Raw genomic sequence first — 18,973 nt, 5'->3', positions numbered from 1 at the left:
AATAAATAAGCAGCCACGGATTTCTAGACCAAATTCAAATAAAAATAAATCGTGTTCTTCATTTTTTATTTTAAAGAAAAATCCAATAACATTAATGTTTAGTATTATTATATCTAAAATATAAAGTAAATAATAATTGCTGAAAATATCAACTATCAGTTAATTATTTTCAAAAAAGTAAAACGAATGCATTGCTATCATTTTCAGATGCTAATGAATTATGTCGTCATTCGCGCTATAATCACCCAACAAGGCTTTGGCCGTATTTCAGGTTGTTGTCCTCGCCGTACGGCGAAAGAAGTGGCCAAAACGGATTTTTTCGGAGACACGTTTCGGGGGTTTTTCGGCACGGTAAGATAACATTAATTTATTTTTTACTTTGTGTTGAAATTTGTCATTGAACTGGAAGAAACGACGACGATTCAATGTTGATACCGGAGGGGGGTTGTTCAGCATTTGGAATAGTTGGTTAGCTTTATACAACGGAAATGTACCAAACTAGTTCTCTTGCGTTCCTGCTGTATCTCTGAACAGCTGTGTCAACGATTGTAGAAACCAATCCTCGGAAAACTTTGCTGCCCTTTTGTTATTGCTGTTTTCATTTTGATCAGGACAGCAGAGTTATCTCCATTTTTTGGTTGCTGTTGGGAAGCAGAATTTGAACGGGTTTCTTGAGCGACAATCAACTATTGACGTACTTCGAACGTAATCTCAATGCCAACAGAGGTCAGTTTTTAAATTGTGCACTTTATAGCCATATTACTGCTAATTAGTAATATTATTACGTTACAACGAAGATGTTTGTGCAATATTAGTAATAGCAACAATTTGGAAAGGTGATCTGGTCACATTTTACTGTCGAAACAGGGTAAAATATATTCGAAGCATGTGTCACAGTACAGTACTGTCCGACCTTCAAACTAAAGACCGCCATTTTTTTTCCTCTGAAATTCCAGATGCCACGGGCTTGTCGAGAAAAGTCAAGAAGCCGTTCAAGGCGTTGTAGTTATCACAGACACAAAAGGAGGAGAAGATCTTCCAGCAATGAGAAATATTCAAGAACGGCACGACATAAGCACTATAATTATTCTGAGTAAGTATATTACCAAATGCATTACGGGAAATCCAGTTAGTAAAATTTATGACATGTAACATCTGGTGAGAGTGTCTATTAATATTGTTAGAATAGCTGTAAGTTAATTTATGTCATTACTCGAGATTATATAACTCAAATAGTTGTTCTTGTCCGAGAAATGAATGGTGGTGTTGACTTATAGACACAATGTGAAAATCATTGCCCCTGACAAAATGACATGTCTGCCCCATAGGGAATTTGAAGATGTAGTTTTCTGTCATTAAGCATTATATAGTAGTAACTTGATCTGTCTGTCCTGTAAGCATTTTCCTAAAGGCCAATACAGTACATTGGTTAGGTTGTCGTATACACGTCAATAGAAATTATTTTATTTATCACTTTGTTGTTATTTTTCTCTTTTAGAGCAGAAAGGAGGGAGCGTTCATTTACACCAGAAAGACAACTTATCAGGGACCATTATTACGACAGAAACGATGGCTATTATGCGTATTACAGTAGAGACCGTTATTATGATGAATGTAGGTACAAATCAAGAGAAGATAGTTATAATAGAAGACATCGGCGCAAACGACGTAAGCACCACTCCCATAGCCGCAGTGGAACGGTAAGTGTACTATTCCCCATTTTATAGTTTGTATATTGAATAACTCCTAACCAGCAGTTCCTCAAAAGAATGGAGGGTAAGTGGAGGATGCTGTTAGGTAAAGACAAAATTTGAGAAATGTTTCTCATTTTGTGAAAGGCACAAAAAACCTTGCCCACTCTTTATACACTCAGCAGACACGTAGAAGAGCTGTACAGTAAATGGTGATATGGCAATAATGTTAACTCTGAAGTCTCACTTTCATGGTAATTGATAGCAACAATTACATCACTTGATATAAAAGAGGACAACTCCACAATGCATGTGCTTTTCATAACAAACTAAGTAACATTTCTCAATTTTGTTAAGTTTATTTTTCTTACAATTTATATAATGACCACCTGAAGTTCTGAAAACTTTATTTGTTTAATTTTTGGCAATATTGTCTTCAAAGTTGTTTAAAAAAAAAAAAAAAGCAGGTGTCATGCAAGATGTATTTTTGAAGTTCATGAAAATTGTGTTGAAAAGTGAATTGTGTATTGAGTAGTGACGACACTCATAGTGACAGATTCAAGTGATGAGTGCACTTACAGTTTGTGAATGGGTGGGATTGGTGTACAAAAATGTACAATGAAAAAATCAAATTAACTGCTCAGTAACGTGTCTACTAAAATAACTCCCATTAGATGGGTTGCAAGGCAAGACTTGTGGCAAGGTTTCTACAGCATAATGTAGCATCATCAACTTGGGTGTGTTTTGTTTTCGCTGTTGCATATCTTGTTGAGATGATCGTTCTGTGCTTGATTTGACATGCAATTGCATTCCCGTATCTTGTTACTCTTATATATGTATGTACCTGATGAACCGAATAATGCTGTGGCACTGAAAATGATGTGCAAATTGATCTGAATCGGCTGTACATACGTCAAATTGCTTGGCATTCAACTTTGCGATATGAAATGGGTCGGTCAAATTCATCAATTCAACCATCCACCCCAACAATCAACACAATCAACATTATCATTGGTATCAACTGGTTGCTGTCTGCAAACAATGCCTGGTACTGGTAATGGTGAACATGAAAAAAACAGAAGAGTCACAGAGATCCTCGGCCAACGAACGTCGAAGACGATGAAGATGGTCACCTCATCTACCACCATGGCGACTGGCTACAAGCTAGATGTACAGAAATTTTGTAACCTTTAGTGTTAAGTTCACTACACTAATTTGGGAACATATATACACAAGCATTCAAACTTACATGCTTAAAAATGATCCAAATCCCTGGCATGACCTTCCAGAATGTGATGCCAATTCGTGCTTCCATGACAAGGGTGGGCGGGGGTTGTTGGTACAATTTTGAAATGTTTGTCGGCAGTTAATGCCTATCAGTAAGGTATGTTGTAGAAGTTGAAAATGTATTGTGGAAATTAATCAAAGGGTGTATTTTACAAATTTCTATCCCTTTTGTTTGTTTGAATATTATAAATTACATAGAGTCAATTAAGGTTTGCAAGAATAGCATTGCTTTATTAGGTGTATTTTGTCTTTCAGCTATTAGCATGCTGTTTTCCAATGTACACTGGCTCATTGTCCTAATTCAGATGTAAATATCTCTTTCAGATGAAATTCTTCACACGTTGGGAGAAGGAACATTTGGAAAAGTGGTGGCATGTAGAGATAATCAGAAGTAAGTCAATGTACTGGAAAGTCTAGTTAGGGCTTATGCAATCTGATGTAGTGTACATGTCGCGATTTCTTCTTGGCAGTTACGTTTACTGTCATTTGTTCTTGTGTGACCACTCTTTACATACACCTGACAATACTATAGGTTTTAATGAACCCAATCTCATACTTCCAAGTAACCAACCAGAATCTGTCTTACAATATAACACTCAACATTCGAAATTGAAAGAAAGAGAATGACCAAAAAATAACGATAACATTGTTGCCTGTGCTCATGCTCTTTTGGAACAGAGCACTCGGAAGTACTATATCCATATGTTTTGGCACATTGCGCATTTTCATAGGTTGAGTGAATTCACTCTGTGCTCTTGTGTGGCTTGGGAAAACCTATGGTATTGTGTCAGATGTGTGTAACAAGTGCTCACAAAAGAACAAACGATGGTGAACATAACAGCCAACAAAGTAATCATAATGTTTACGCTACATTGGATTTCAATCAGAGCGGGTCTTATGTAAAGATCCTGGGTCTGATGGAGTTTATTCTCTACACTGAAATTTCCTTTCCTGGAGTAAAAGCAAACATGAACAACTTCATTTCTCTCCATCCAAACATTTCTGGTATCTTTAAATTTGTTATTTTGATAAGTTTGATTTTTCCTGCTTCTGACAAAAGTGTTGTTTAATCAACACTGGTGAAATTATATTTAAATGGGATGATAGCTATCTCGTCAGTGTTTTTGTTAAGGGTGGTAAGCAGGTGAAATCTACCGGGGTCCCCAAACAATATTTTGGTAGATTGTATGGGGAAACTATGCAACTTTTACCCCCTTCCCGTTACCGGGGTTCTCCAGCCTTACCAAAAACACTACTCTCATACTATAATTGCATGTATGGTGATTGAAATGACTTCAACCAGCAAGCAAAATAACACCCCAAAGTACTGTGTTAATTGTATATATCTCTTTCTTTTTCAGTGGTCAAAAAGTAGCTATAAAAATTATAAAAAATATTGAAAAATACAGAGAAGCTGCCAAACTAGAAATAAATGTGCTTGAAAAGATCAATGAAAGGGATCCAGATGGTGAATAGTAAGTATTTTCTAAATTTCTTACAACTGAAATTTAGGCTCACATCTAATTTGCGACAAAGGTATACTGAGTACCACATTTTTATGGCTACAGTCATACTGAATGTTTTAAGAGAACAACATTTAAATTGTGTTTATTCTTACATATACTGCCTTTTGGATTATTTAAAAAAATATTTGATCATTTTCATCAATATAAATAATATAGTACATGTAATAAACACGGTGTTGTCCAGAAAAGTAACAAGTAGAACGAACTATCAGTATAAGAAAGAAGGCTCAAAAAGTTGTAGATAATACTGTTCCTAGAAATTAGTAAAAATTAAGTGATATTCTGTAACTGGTATATAGCTTCTTTATGACTTACTTATCCATACTACAACTGTTGTCATGACATGTTCAGTCTGATCATCTTTTCCCATAACTTGTTTTTTCACAGTTTATGCGTCAAGATATTTGACTGGTTTGACTACCATGGACACGTATGCATAGTATTTGAAATGCTGGGACTTAGTATTTTTGACTTTCTTGTAAGTATATCTAGTTCCTGTCTATATTGAGTGCTAGATTTAATTCTTTAATTTGTTTGTTGACTTTGATACTTTCATTCTAGTTAAACTTTGATACTGAATAAAGCTATTTCTTGTTGTTTTCACCCACACAGTCCTTACATTTTTCTTACAAAAGAAATGTGATCATTTACCCTCATATCCCAGTACATGACATAACATAGAGACTCTCTCAAAGTTTGGATAATCATCTTTTGATTTTGTCAAGTCTTTTATCTTATTTATAGGCGACTTATATAGTTAGCCAAACAGCTGTGAAGGAATCATGGTTTTGTATTGTATGAAACTATTGTCAGTCAATTGAAAGATAAAGTGATGTACCTTTTACCTGTAATTTTGCCTTGATGTAATAGAAATGTATGTTATCTTTTACAGAAAGAGAACAATTTTTTACCATATTCTATTGATCAAGTTAGGCACATAGCGTATCAACTTTGTCGAGCTGTAAGATGTAAGTATGACGTGTTCATGTTTCGGGTACTGGAGGTAGTAGGGCTATCAAAATGTGATCTTAAAAGAAGCAGTTATAGTAGTGTGTTAAGTGGCCATATAGATTAAATTGGGTGTCTACTTGGGGATTTGTAATTGATGAAACAACTTTACTGTGTTTTTCTACTTGAAAAAAACAATGTGAAATAACATACCATGTCCTTGTTTGTAACTCAATAAATTGGAAAACAAAATATTACACATGGACTTGTTGTTTGTAATGGCTACAAGTGTTTATTTTCTAACTGATAATCAACCTATCAAATTGATTACTTCTACATCCTCACTGTGCACAGCACCTATATAATTGTTTATTTTGCATTAGAAGTTATCTGAGTGAGTTGAAAATGGCATGTTACATGAGTGAAACACCAAACCAACATCATTTTAACTGTAAGTGGTGTAATAACATATTTCTCTTATTTCTACTTTAGTTCTTCATAAACACAAGCTAGCACATACAGACTTGAAACCTGAAAATATCCTCTTTAAGAATTCAGACTATGACATTCAGTACAATGCTGTAGAGGTAAGTACTTTTAGATGTGAAACATTTCATAGTTAGGTACAAAGCGTCTTGCCAGCCAAGAAAATTGACCTTGAAGTTATTCATCACTCTGTCGGATGTAAGCAGAAATGAAACATTTCATTGTTAAGTATATTGGAAAGAAGATAAATAGCTTAGAAAAATGAAGTTGAATAAATACTTGTGTGATTTGGAAGTCCAGGATATGAAGAGAAACAAGTTTCCTTGACAGGGGATTGTCATATTTGTTCCTGTGGACTTCCCTCACTCACGTGTAGTGATGGGTAATTGTATGGTGGTTCAGATCTGTTCAATAATTGAACATGTAACTGATAGGCCAAGAACATGAATCTCTAAGAGTATCCAGTGTTGCCACTGAAGGTTGTAGTGTAAATGAGTTATGATAATTGTCCATGCATAGACTGATCTGTCATCGAATATACTAGATTTGAGTATGTTGGGTACTCAGTTGTTTTTGCCCCTTTTACCATTTCAGAAGCAGGATGAAAGGAAAATAAAGAATACAGAAATAAGGTTGATTGATTTTGGCTCAGCTACTTTTGAATGGGAGCATCACAGTACAATTGTTTCAACAAGGCATTACAGAGCACCAGAAGTTATTCTAGGTAGGTCCTTCGTTGTGTTTGATCTAATGCAAAGCATTAATAGCTGTAGCTAAAAGCTTACAAACAAATGATGTTGCCATATGGTTACTATGTCGGTAGCTGTAACTCTCTAAGATATCTAGGTGGTGCTGTATGAAAATCGACTATAGCTATATGCTTGTCATTTGTGATTTACTTGCTGTGTACTTCTGCCTTATTGATAATTTGATGTCATTTGGAGTTAACAGTGTATTGGACTAATACTTACAACAATAGACACTGTTCTTGTACACCTGACATGAATTACAAATGCTGTACAAGATTGTAGCACACAGTGAAATCACTTACTTGTTATCGTGGGCCTGTATCTTCTCACCTAGTTACTGAAAGATAGATGTGTAACTTGTTTGACACTGACAAGATATTTGATTCGTTCTGTTCTAGAGTTGGGATGGAATCACCGTTGCGATATCTGGAGTATAGGCACCATAATATTTGAACTTTATGCAGGAATTACATTATTCCAGGTAAGACAATGTGATCAACTGTACAGTATACAGGGTGGAGTGTTCAAAACAAGTCAATTTGTTATGTTATGTTTGAAGCAATAACCTCACTCTGCTTACTTAATCTTCACTTAAAAAATCAACAATTACTAGACACTTTCCAGTCAATGGGTTGTGCTAGTAAAGTATTCACAATATCAAGCAATTTGTAAAGTTATGATGGGAAACTGCCCTTTGATAAATTCTTTTTGTCATCTATTAATGTGATGAAGTCTGAGTGTTCTTGACTACTTTTGATAGAGAATGAGTAAAGTTATGGCCAAGTGACATGTCAAATTATGTCAAATTAGCTTAGAGGACATACTGGTTGAGCAGAAAAGTGAATCTATAGTTTGTCTTTACTTGGTAGAAAATGAAATGTTGAACTTGAAGTAAATTTGATTTTGTTGTTTTGCAGACTCATGACAACAAGGAGCATCTTGCCATGATAGAGACCGTACTTGGGCAAATACCTTCTGAAATGATTGAAAAAACAAAGTAAGTTGTTCTTTCTGCTAGTTTAGAATTATATAATCTAATACACTGAATTCATCACTTTCATAACCCAGTCACCCACACCTTACTTCCCTGGAGGCATGTAAAAAAAATTCAATCTGCAAGCTAATAGTTAAATGTGAATGTCCTAGCATGTTTTTGGAAGTGAATAACAATGTAAGAGAGATTGTGGCACTTAGTACAGTTTGCTGGCATGTTTACATATTATTGTAGATTTACTCAGAAATGACAGCTGGTATTTCTCCAGTATCAAACAAGAGTAATGAGAAAGTTGAGTTTTGCAGTGACATTTATTGTTAGGGCTTGAGAGAGTATTGCCAAACTGACATTTTAATTTTGTGCTTTCAGGAAAGGCAAGTACTTTAATGGTGGTGTGTTGGACTGGGACCGTAAGAGTTCAGCCGGAAGATATGTAAGAGAGAATTGTATACCATTGAAGGTGAGTTGGAATCATGATTCTAAATCAGTGTAGGGAATGTCATTTGGTGCAAAACCATTTTATTTTGCATAGATAATTCCTGAAAAAGATCACCGAAGTAACAAACAAAATTGTGATCTGATCATACTTCAAATTTTAATATAGATGTAAGCTTGCCTTAACATTTGTGAATAGCAAATATATTATATAGTTCTTGTGTTATTTTTAATAGTGCTAAATCAGTATCTGTTTAAAATTGGCTTATTTAGTTGGTATTAACCAGACTAAGTCTGAACACGAGTATTAATACATATACTTGTATCAACAAGTCAAGGGACATAGATTAATTTCATATTTGTCAGATGATTATCATCAAACAGCAGAGGAAAATCAGAAATTGTAGTATGTGTTTTGTATTTGCATTGTTTTAGTGTATGAATATTTAGTGTGAGCTTGACTTCATTTTGAGTTCTCCTGTTTAATGGATATCTCTGATAATATGTGCGACAGCTTAAAGTTTATTTTTTAGTAATTTCTTTACTTTTTCCCCCCACAGAAATGCATGTTTAGTCAAAATGAAGAACATCAGAAACTTGTCGACCTGATGGGACAAATGTTACAGTGTCTGCCAGAAGATCGTATTTCACTGAAAGATGCACTGCGACACCCTTTCTTTGACAAATTACCATCCAGTATGAAAACAAGATACCCTAGTCAGAGAAGTCAGCATGATAAAGAATGTAGAGATATGCCAATAAGTAACAGTTGTAGTTGCAGCAGGTGATTCATTCTATTCCAAAAAGTTGTGTTCTGAAATGTGAACAGTTAGTCATGGAGATCCTAAATGCAAGGGTTTATGAACTGAAGTAGTTGTAGGGGGTAAGGCAGGTGATGGCATATATTACAAACTTATGTTGTGAACTATCAGAATTTTGCTGTAAGGGGTAAGGCGAAATAAGGCAGTGTAAACTGTAAACTTGAGTGGTGAAATCTGACATTTGCCATAAATGGTTATGATGCAAGGTTGTACGAACTGATTTAGTTATAAGAGTAAGGCAGGTGATGGCATATATGACAGCCTTGTGTTCTGAAATATCAAAAGGTTTGCGATAAATGGCAAGGATAGAATTTTTATGTGCTGAGATAGTGGTGAGATATTGAAATATATTGATTGTATTTCAACATTGTGGTTTGATATAGGATATAATATAGGATATAATTGTCCTGACTGATAATTCAGAGTGTTGTGATCCAGGAAAGATATGGGAACAAGATGAATTATTGAACAAAAAATCTATGGAACCTCCTGATGTAAAACATCGATGATGGGGTGGATATATAATGCAATGTGTCACGCTGTTAAAGATAGTATATTTTATGACTGAGATTCTGACAAGTCCAGGATAGGTGACACTTTAAAATTCAATGAAATGTGGAGTTGAAGTCTGGTTTTTATAGAAGGGACTTTTGAAACACTCTACCTTACTGTGAAAGTGCTGAAATAAAACTTAGAAGGTAGACATATTTATATAGCATTAATGAATTAAAAAACCAGTATATTTGTATTTTATGGGTAAACGAGCACGCTTGTAAATGTTTGCATGCTAGTGACATCCTGCAATGTTGGAAGGTGTTTGTGAGCTGTCCTAGTGACCATTCCGTACATCTTTCTTTACAGATGTCGGCATGAAAAAAGGTATTGTTTCGCGTGCGGTGGGATACATTCCCCAGTACAAGAAACCAGTCGATAGAAGTAGAATGAACTGTTCGGAAGAGAAGAGAGAAAACCTTCCCAGACTTTAAAGTAGCTTCCATTTTCCATGCTTTTAAAGCGTGCAAGATTGTCAAATGAAATCAGCAGTATTGGCTGTGGAAGTCAGGGTTTTAAAGTGTTGCTCATTGTAAGTGTTGTAAAAAGTAAATTTTATTAAGTATATGTACTATTAACTTGTGAGACTGAAGCAGGAAAATACTGTAACATATATCTTTGTTGTCAGTCCTGCAATAAATTAAATGTTTTACATTTATCTGTATTCAGTTATGTGTTATGTGTATATTTTGATTGGAAGTAAATGATGGTGATGGTATGTCGTAATGTTCAAACTGGAATGATATAATGGAGAATACATTGTTCATGGTTCCAAGAATCAGTAGGACATGACAATGTTGTTATTTTGGAACAATGAATTAGAAGTGAATGTAAGGCTTTGAATAACATGGTCAAGGTCTATTCACCAAAAGTGACCTTTCGTCATAGTCTATCACCATAGTACTAGTAGTATATCCAACATTAGGACGCCCTCACCCATCGACCTAACTTTGAAGATTTAAAGTAAAGGCCGTTGAGGGCAGAATAATGCAATATGTGTGTGTCTTTGTTGTGTGTCTTCCCACATCCAGATGCACCTAGGTAGCTAGATGGGGAGTGGCGAACTAGGTGTACATTGACAAGTCAAGATAGATAACCCTGTATTAACAAATGACTCGGCAGTCTTCCACTTCTCGTACACACTAAAATGCATTTGCACCACAGTCGCTTGTAAACTGTTATTCCTTTCCTAAATGGTTTTATTCTTGTCTATGACGGTCCTAATACAGAACGATGACGTTATTATAGGGATTGGCGATATTCTTATAAAATCGGTAGCGATGTCATACCCCCCTACATACATACAACACAAGTTAGGAAACCAAGCCATTACCAAAATGGTGACATCATTTTTCATCGATCCAAAAGGATTGCCAAAACACCAAATATAACCAAAACATAACCACCCATGCCGTATCACTGGACCTACCTGCAACAACATCGATCTAAAATGCGTTTACGATCGCGTTTACGAAACGATACCCCCATAGTTTGAAAATACAGCGGAATCAGGTCGACTTGTCGTGTTAATGAGGTGGTGCAACGTCACTACGTTAAATTGGCATGATATATTCATTCATTTACATGTTTAAAAATAACGTACTTATTGAGTACTTTTATACAATACTGATAAACGGTACATTTTTTACATCAGAAATACTTCAACCTATGACTATGACGGTGGTTTCCCAGTCAATTACAGACAGTTAAATGAGGTGGTGCAACGTCGATGAAAAATGATGTCACCGTTTTGGCTTGGTTTCCTAACTTGTGTTGTATGTATGAAGCCCCCCCCCCCCCCTACCGATTTTATAAGAATATCGCCAATCCCTATAATAACGTCATTGTTCTGTATTAGGACCCGGCGTCATAGACAAGAATAAAACCATTTAGGAAAGGAATAACACTTTACAAGCGACTGTGATTTGCACACATACGCATAAAACATCACAAACACTTCGACCATTGAATAATTACGAAGACTTGACAAATTTTCAAGTAAATCATGTTGTTACAGTATATTACAACAGGTGAAAGTATTTGTAACTTTTACTGTTAAATTAGTATGAAAAGCACTTAAATAATTCCCCTGTATGAAATTCGTTATATTCAGAAAGGTGATTCGTAAATTACAGAAGTACGTTATCGTGTGATTCACCATTTATATATTGTTAGTTTGTTTAACGGTCATTTTGGTGTCAAGTAAATCAGAGAAAAAATAATGGTCTCTAGTAAAATATTCTGATTTGGAGAGAGTCAAGGAAGTGTTCTCGTGTCACTCAGTTTACGTAAACATATGTTTAAAATCTATGTAATATTCATGCACCCTTTATATAGTTTCACAACGGGGTATTTTGTAATTCCAAAGTAGTCGCGAATTTCAGAGTCTGATTTCCAGGGCATTTCTCTCACTGTGACAGAGTTACTAGTTTCTGTAAAAATGTCCCTTCGTTGTGAATGTTGGTTTCGTTGCTGTTTAAGAAGGCTTTGACAAACGCGACAAGCAGATACACGATGGTATTCATCATCACAATGCTGGTATTCGAAGGGAACTTTCGATTGAACACTTTGACGCGGCATCTTTCGAGGACGACCTGGGTGATGCGACGACTTTGTCAGTTGTCGCTGTCGTTTCTCATTTTTTGAACCAGCTGGTGACAGAGAAAGTGACATAAACTTTGTAGTTTCTATATCACAACTATTTGTTGGACTTTGTGACGTCATGACAACCTTGTCAATTGGACGTGCGCTTTTAGTTTTAAGCTCATCCACATCTTCTACTAAGTTATCTGCAGAGTGATCATCTTGACTAGATTTTGAGGTGAGTATGACTTGACCTCCACCAGCACCGTCTTGAAAATGGCCAAAGTTGTCTTGCTCTAGTTCAATGCTCTCTGACCGCGGTTCTTCAACGGATAGCGCTAGCGATGTTTTGCTACAATATTCTGTTGAGTTTTCCTTAGTGGTCGTTTTAAGTTTATCTCCAGCCTTATCGTCTGTTATTACACGGTGGAATAGATAAACATGTTGGATCATTGCGATGTTTTTACCACCATTGTTAAGGGTGCACGTGGTCATATCTTTAGGTTCACCGATTCGTTGTACGCCAGGTTCATGCAGCAGTCTCGTTTTAGGCACAATTTTGTCATTGGCTTGAAGTTGTTCACACAAATGATCGGTCGCATATAGCCTATCATTGGTGAACTCGCTGTCCAAACTTACAGAATTTTGGTATCTAAACCTGTCATGACACGTATTGAGTAAATGTTGTGGACTGGAAAATGTTGATGGTGTAAAAGGATTCGCTTTCCACTCGCAACTATTCACATGATGTGATCCACATTTATGTTTGGCAGTGTCGTGATGCAATATTTCTTCGTCACGTACAAGAACTGATCCGTTGCCTGGCGGTATGTGTAACAAACTATGCGGTTGAGATGGCAAAAATTCGCACCCATTCATCTTAGAAAAACAGGCAACCTAGAAGAGCAAAGTGAAACAAAGTGAACAAAAATATGGGAAAATGAGATAGGACAAGTACAGTCCTAAAAGTAATACCGTTAAACCCACAGGGACACGTAACCTTGCCTGGATGGATGATAAGCGAATCTTATTGATAAGTTGCTACGAATATGAGCGCACTATGTGTTCATCCACCAAAACATCAAGTTGAAGTGAAAGTATCAACACTATTCGTAGTCGTAAAGGAGTTATTTCATATCTCTATCCATACACGCAAAAGTACATGCCCTGTGAGTAAACCACAGACCACGCTCCTCTTCAGCGAACGACATCATCCGAACGCTACGTATGATAACGACACAGTTACACATTTGGAACGTTTCAACGAGCAAACGGAAAATATCAAACATTCGCTAATGTTGGCCGTGTTCTATGCAATAGTTTTAAATGCTATTACGTACCCTGTTACAGGTCCCGTTGATGTCCATTTAGAAACTGTTTCATTAACGACAGCATTTACATCCACGTATAACTGTTATCACTGTGTGTTGACGACACAGAAGTGCGATGCGTATATAGGGTATAGTTTCCATTTACGAACTCTGTAGTCATGGTAATGATTCGACCTCTGGCCGGCTTCGTAGATCTTGATCCATTCAAATGCATTCTGGGATTTTGAAGATTTCTAACCTGCGATATCGTGATTGCAATGGCATGATGATGAAGCAATCTGATTAAAATCCGAAGTGGATGTCGGCTAATCGTTCTTTTTATTTTTATTTTACCTCGGTATTTTGCTTGAATTGACCTTCGTGATACATGTTTACGTTTTCGTCTTGATGGCTGCCTCCTCTTTTACGTTTTCGCCTTGATGAGGAGGCAGCCATCAATACGAAAATGTAAACATGTATCACGAAGGTCAATTCAAGCAAAATACCGAAGTGAAATAACAACGAACGATTAGCTGACATCTACATCCGATTTTAATCAGATTGGATGATGAAGATAACACCATAGCCCCTAGACCCAGTACACCGAACTCTTTCTTCGCATTACAAACCAGATACTGCATTGTAAACGTTGGACTGTATTGTGAAATTCTTATTTAGTCGTTATCAAATATGTGGAGGCGATAGTTTCTTTATTCTTTGTATGAAGTGATTCCGAATCATCGGAACTTGAACAGAATGTTAAGCTTGGCCTACTACTTAAAACATGTATGTATGTATGTATGTATGTATGTATGTATGTATGTGTTCGTACGTACGTGCGTGCATGCGTGTATGTGCACATGCGTTGTAATTTAAAAATTCGAGACTCCCACTATAAGGCCTAAAAAATTGTTTGGTTCCGGTTACCGACCCCACCTAGTTTTCCATTGCCGACCCTAAACCTCTTTTTACGTATTCAAGAAAAAAAAATCGCAAAAATTGTGACGTTTCAGGAGAAATAGTAGACTGTAAGATATACTTCGTGACGTTTCGCCCTCACCGGCCTCCTTGGGAGGGGGTTGTCCGATGTGTGAGGGCGCCCCGTCACGGCGTACCTTGCAGAATAGAGAAATAGTGGATGCAGAATCTGACAAAACTGTTCTTCCAATCTATAATAGCTGTGCATCTAAAAGGGAGAAATAAATAACACAAAGACCATAAGGAAAACAATGGAAAACCTTAACTAGACACTCACACAAAAAAAAATCTATACCTACCCCGCCTATTCTAAAATTGAATGTAATCGGAACCACACATTTTTTCTATTTGGCCTAATGTTAAGATTTCTTGCACCCCTCCCTAATCGTTATAAACGACTCTCCTTTTTACGGTAACGTCACTTCGTTGTAAATTATATGACCTGGTTTGCGAGAATGACCACCGAGGAAAACCCAACACATATAAATGATGACTTTCTTGGTGATTATACAGATAGATGTACGTGGATCTAATCTACTTTGGACATTTTACCATATTTCTACGTTGTTGTACGATATTCGTCACAGAAGTCTTAAATGTGATATGTTGAAATGTTTCATCTAGTTTTAGGCATATACGTTGGTGACTGAGGTCAATGTATTAGCATAAAGTGCATAGATTGATCTATAGTTAGAACTCTTAGGTGAAATTCGGTGTTTTACATGTATGCCACACAGAGCTTTGAAAAAATAAATATTAATGTGAGTAGTGGCTATTTAGTAAAACTCACTATGGTGGGGGGGGGGGGGGGGCATGTTACAGTGTTCAACTACTGTACAGAGCCACTGGAGGGCACAATTTGAAGCAAAGCTCCTTACAAATATGACTAAATCTGGATAATTATTGTACTCCTGTAATATTAAACTATTATAGATTATTATATGTTATGTTATTATTTATTAAAGTGTCCTATGTGGAGTTATCAAATTATACAATACTTAAATAAAATTTATATAAAAAGTGCCACATCCAGCCCTCTGGCTTATAGGACACAGAAGTATCAAATTTAATACAATAAATATCACATACGTCTTAGTTGTAAATAATGGGTTTCCTACGGTTAAATGCTTGGTGTGAAAGGTTTGAGGCATGAATGGGAAATTTGAACATTATATGATGGTATAGTTTATCGTATATGTCCATATGACGAAAGTTTGGCATTAAAGTTATTTGTATTATTTTATCTAGTAACGCTTTCCTGAGATCCCTGTATAAATTACAGTAAAAACATAAAGTGTACTTCATCCTTTGGTGAATACTCTGATAGATGCTCATGTCATGCATGCATGCTTGCAGTGGTAATGAAGTATCATGTAAAGGTATGAACAATAACAGAAAAAAAATGTATTTATAATTTAGAGCACAGGTTTTCATGATTTTTTGATGCCCATGTACTTCAATTTTGATTTAAATTTTGTTGTTGCCGGCCACAAACAATAGCACATCTCAGTGTAGACTTGGTGTTCGAAATGTCGAAAGACATTCGATTGTTGAACTTTGACATACGTCACGCATCACGTGATGGCGCTATTGCAGTTCGAACGTAAGGAGTTTGCATGAACAAACAAATATGCACAGTTTCGAATGCATGGTAAGCAAGAGGTTTGCCAGTATTGAAAGACACTTTACGGTAGAAAAAAATTCGCTCATGTTGTCCAACTAAAAAGGTATGTTTTAAAAACACATTTTGTGTGCATTATTCGTGATCTTTAAGAGTCAATGAATTATCAAACATTTCGCATACATTCATAATTTTATGTTGTTCGCGTCAAGTCTAGTATCGGCTATTGTTGTGGTCGCACGGTAATCTCATGTTGCGTAGGATGTGCAGTATTCGCCCAATTCCGCCCTCAGCGACTATCTTGCTGTATATATATAAACCCGTTTGTTTTTATTTATTTATGATTTTCTATTTTCTTAATCTTGATTATGATTTTAACGACTTTTGATTCTTCTCTTACAAGTACATGGCAGGCATTGGAAACGAACCAAGTACATTAGCACTTCAGATGTTCGCACTGCCGTATGTCGGCCTGCTTTCTGACAATAAATCGTCTTATGAGGTAGTAACTGAACCTGAAACTACTACAGCATCAATATTTGTGAATGATCCTATAGAACAAAGGCGGATATTACCAGCTATGCTACAACGAAGTTGCTTAAACAACAGAGCAAACAATTCCATGCCATCAATTTTCATAAGTCCACAAGTATCACTAAATAAGAGGGTTGAAAATAGGAATTCTACACATTCGGACAAGATTGGTGAATGCACCAATAGCAGACCAGATGACATACAGCATACATATGAAGTGAACAATGATCAGCAAGCTCCAATACTAAGAGTCATATCTTCACCTCGTATGGAACTAACCGGTGAATCATCTGAAGCTCCGATCAGGTATACCATATACAATGACGGTAAACACATTACCATGGTCCAGCATACCTATCCAATCAAACGTATTACCAAGATAAGAGATGGTAAGGTTGAAATGGAGACATTTAATAAAGACAACACGAACACAGCAAATCGTGATCATACAGGAAATAGTCTTTCGTTATTGTCAATGGCAACGACAGAACTAAAGCAAGTGAATACAACAGATACACAGCAGAACAGCTCTGCTCGACCTCAACTTCAGCAACCGAATGACGAAGCAATGCTACAACAACAAGACCCCCCGGCAGCATCACAACTGACAAGCAACTTTCATAGCAACGTCGTCGTTAAGGAACATCAGGAAAATATTGTAGTGCCTGTGGACATGTTTGCTACACCACCACAAAGCCCAAAAGATAGTGCCGATAGTGACCATACACCGGTAAGTTCCTCGACATTCCAAGGAACTACTGATACGGGGCTAACTGTCGATGTACGTCTGGAATCGGTACCCGATGAATATACCTTTACGAACGACAAATACAAACAGGCAAGTTGTACAACATCTGAAGGCACTGCGACTTCTGTTAAGGGGTTAATTGTTGATGATAATCCGGAATTGAAACTCGATGAATACAACACCCCTGACAGCAAGAAACCGGTTTTAGTTCCCTACACATCAGATATCTCTGATACACGTGATAGAATATCACAGACAAAAGTGTACGATGAAAGAAAGAAGGCTTCAAAAAGTCATAGCACTTTGAATTCATCAAAAAGAAGCAAGCGGAGATCAACGAAACGAAAGCACGTTCAGAAGTTGAGAACACAAAGGCAAAGTCCATCAAAGCATTCCACTCTTTCCCGAAAGACTCATCAAAGTGTTCAATGGATTGCCCCCCTTTCGTATCGTCACTGCGATGACGAATACCACAGAATTTCTGCTTGCCGTTTCTGTCAAATGGTACTTGAACAACAACAACAACAACAACAACAACAACAACAACAACAACAACAACAACAACAAGATTCATACGCTTTCGAACGCATGCCAATGCAATCATTCCAGCAAATTCGGGAAGAAAGGACAGATTCCGAAATACGCAACAAATTCGGGATAACAACATATCCAGTTGTAGAACTAATGGACACAGACACTTTAAAAGACAATCGATTAACAGGTACTCGAAGACTAAAAAAAGTGCAAAAAGCTGTCACTGAATATGTCAAAGGATTGACCACCCTAAATACCGTGGACCTGGTAAGAATTATTTATTTTTGAAATTTGAGTCTAAACAATCTTCTGTATGATAAAAGAAAGCCTGCAGTGTGTGTGTGTGTGTGTGTGTGTGTGTGTGTGTGTGTGTGTGTGTGTGTGTGTGTGTGTGTGTGTGGGTGGGTGGGTGGGTGTGTGTGTGTGTGTGTGTGTCTGTGTGTGTCTGTGTGTGTGTGTGTCTATGTGTGTGTGTGTGTGTGTGGGTGGGTGGGTGGGTGTGTGTGTATGCGCGCGTGCATATTTGTCAGGTATGTATGTATGTATGTATGTATGTATGTATGTATGTATGTATGTATGTATGTATGTATGTATGTATGTATGTATGTGTATGTGTATGTGTATATGTATGTGTATGTGTGTGGGGGTATGTGTGTGCGTACGTACGTGCCTGCGTGCGCGCGTGCGTGCGTGCGTGTTTTCACTTCATCTGTTGCGTTCTATATTATTAAAGACACTTTTGCATTAATTCTTAAAGGATGAATGCGGAGAAAAGGAAACACGACTTGAGAAAATTATAGAACAACTACATAGAAGACTGTCACTAGCAGCCACCAGAGTCTCCCTTGTAAATGATGAACTTCAAGATGAACGACCAACTTGTCAATGATGAAACACACCTTACTTTTCACTGGACAATTAATTTAAACAAAATATTGATGAAAAAACAAGATAAAGAACATGAATAAATAAAAGAATGTAAAGGAAATTCTATGTGTATTTTTATCAGCACGTACAGAGGTCTTGATATTCACTTATTTCCTCTAGTCTTTCTATCTTGCTATCTTTCTCTCATTCTCATTCTCTGTCTGTCTGTCTGTCTGTCTGTCTGTCTGTCTGTCTGTCTGTCTGTCTGTCTGTCTGTTATTCAATTAGTCAGTCGGACAGTCAATGACA

At 36.6% G+C, this 18,973-nt stretch overlaps 1 protein-coding gene across 4 annotated transcripts; it reads left to right on the top strand.

Moving 5' to 3' along the window:
• Window positions 1-207: 207 nt before the first annotated feature.
• On the top strand, window positions 208-10,119 carry LOC144444834 (dual specificity protein kinase CLK2-like). Of its 4 annotated transcripts, none has more exons than XM_078134380.1 (16): window positions 224-351; window positions 612-726; window positions 957-1,093; window positions 1,499-1,700; window positions 2,771-2,861; window positions 3,303-3,369; window positions 4,340-4,453; window positions 4,892-4,982; window positions 5,397-5,472; window positions 5,945-6,039; window positions 6,533-6,662; window positions 7,086-7,168; window positions 7,605-7,684; window positions 8,051-8,141; window positions 8,677-8,900; window positions 9,799-10,119. In XM_078134380.1, the coding sequence occupies exons 2-16, from the start codon at window positions 715-717 to the stop codon at window positions 9,869-9,871; spliced, it is 1,566 nt and encodes a 521-aa protein (XP_077990506.1). In that variant the 5' UTR covers window positions 224-351; window positions 612-714; the 3' UTR covers window positions 9,872-10,119. The 4 variants fall into 4 exon arrangements, with proteins under 4 accessions (XP_077990504.1, XP_077990506.1, XP_077990508.1 ...); XM_078134382.1 differs by having other exon boundaries at window positions 229-351; window positions 617-726; XM_078134381.1 differs by having other exon boundaries at window positions 235-351; window positions 535-726.
• Window positions 10,120-18,973: the final 8,854 nt, after the last annotated feature.

This window comes from Glandiceps talaboti, chromosome 13, assembly GCF_964340395.1.
Source record: "Glandiceps talaboti chromosome 13, keGlaTala1.1, whole genome shotgun sequence".
In the NCBI taxonomy this organism is placed as follows: Eukaryota; Metazoa; Hemichordata; class Enteropneusta; family Spengelidae; genus Glandiceps; species Glandiceps talaboti.
Note: the sequence above shows the minus strand (reverse complement) of the source record. Positions and strands in the feature narration are given on the sequence as shown.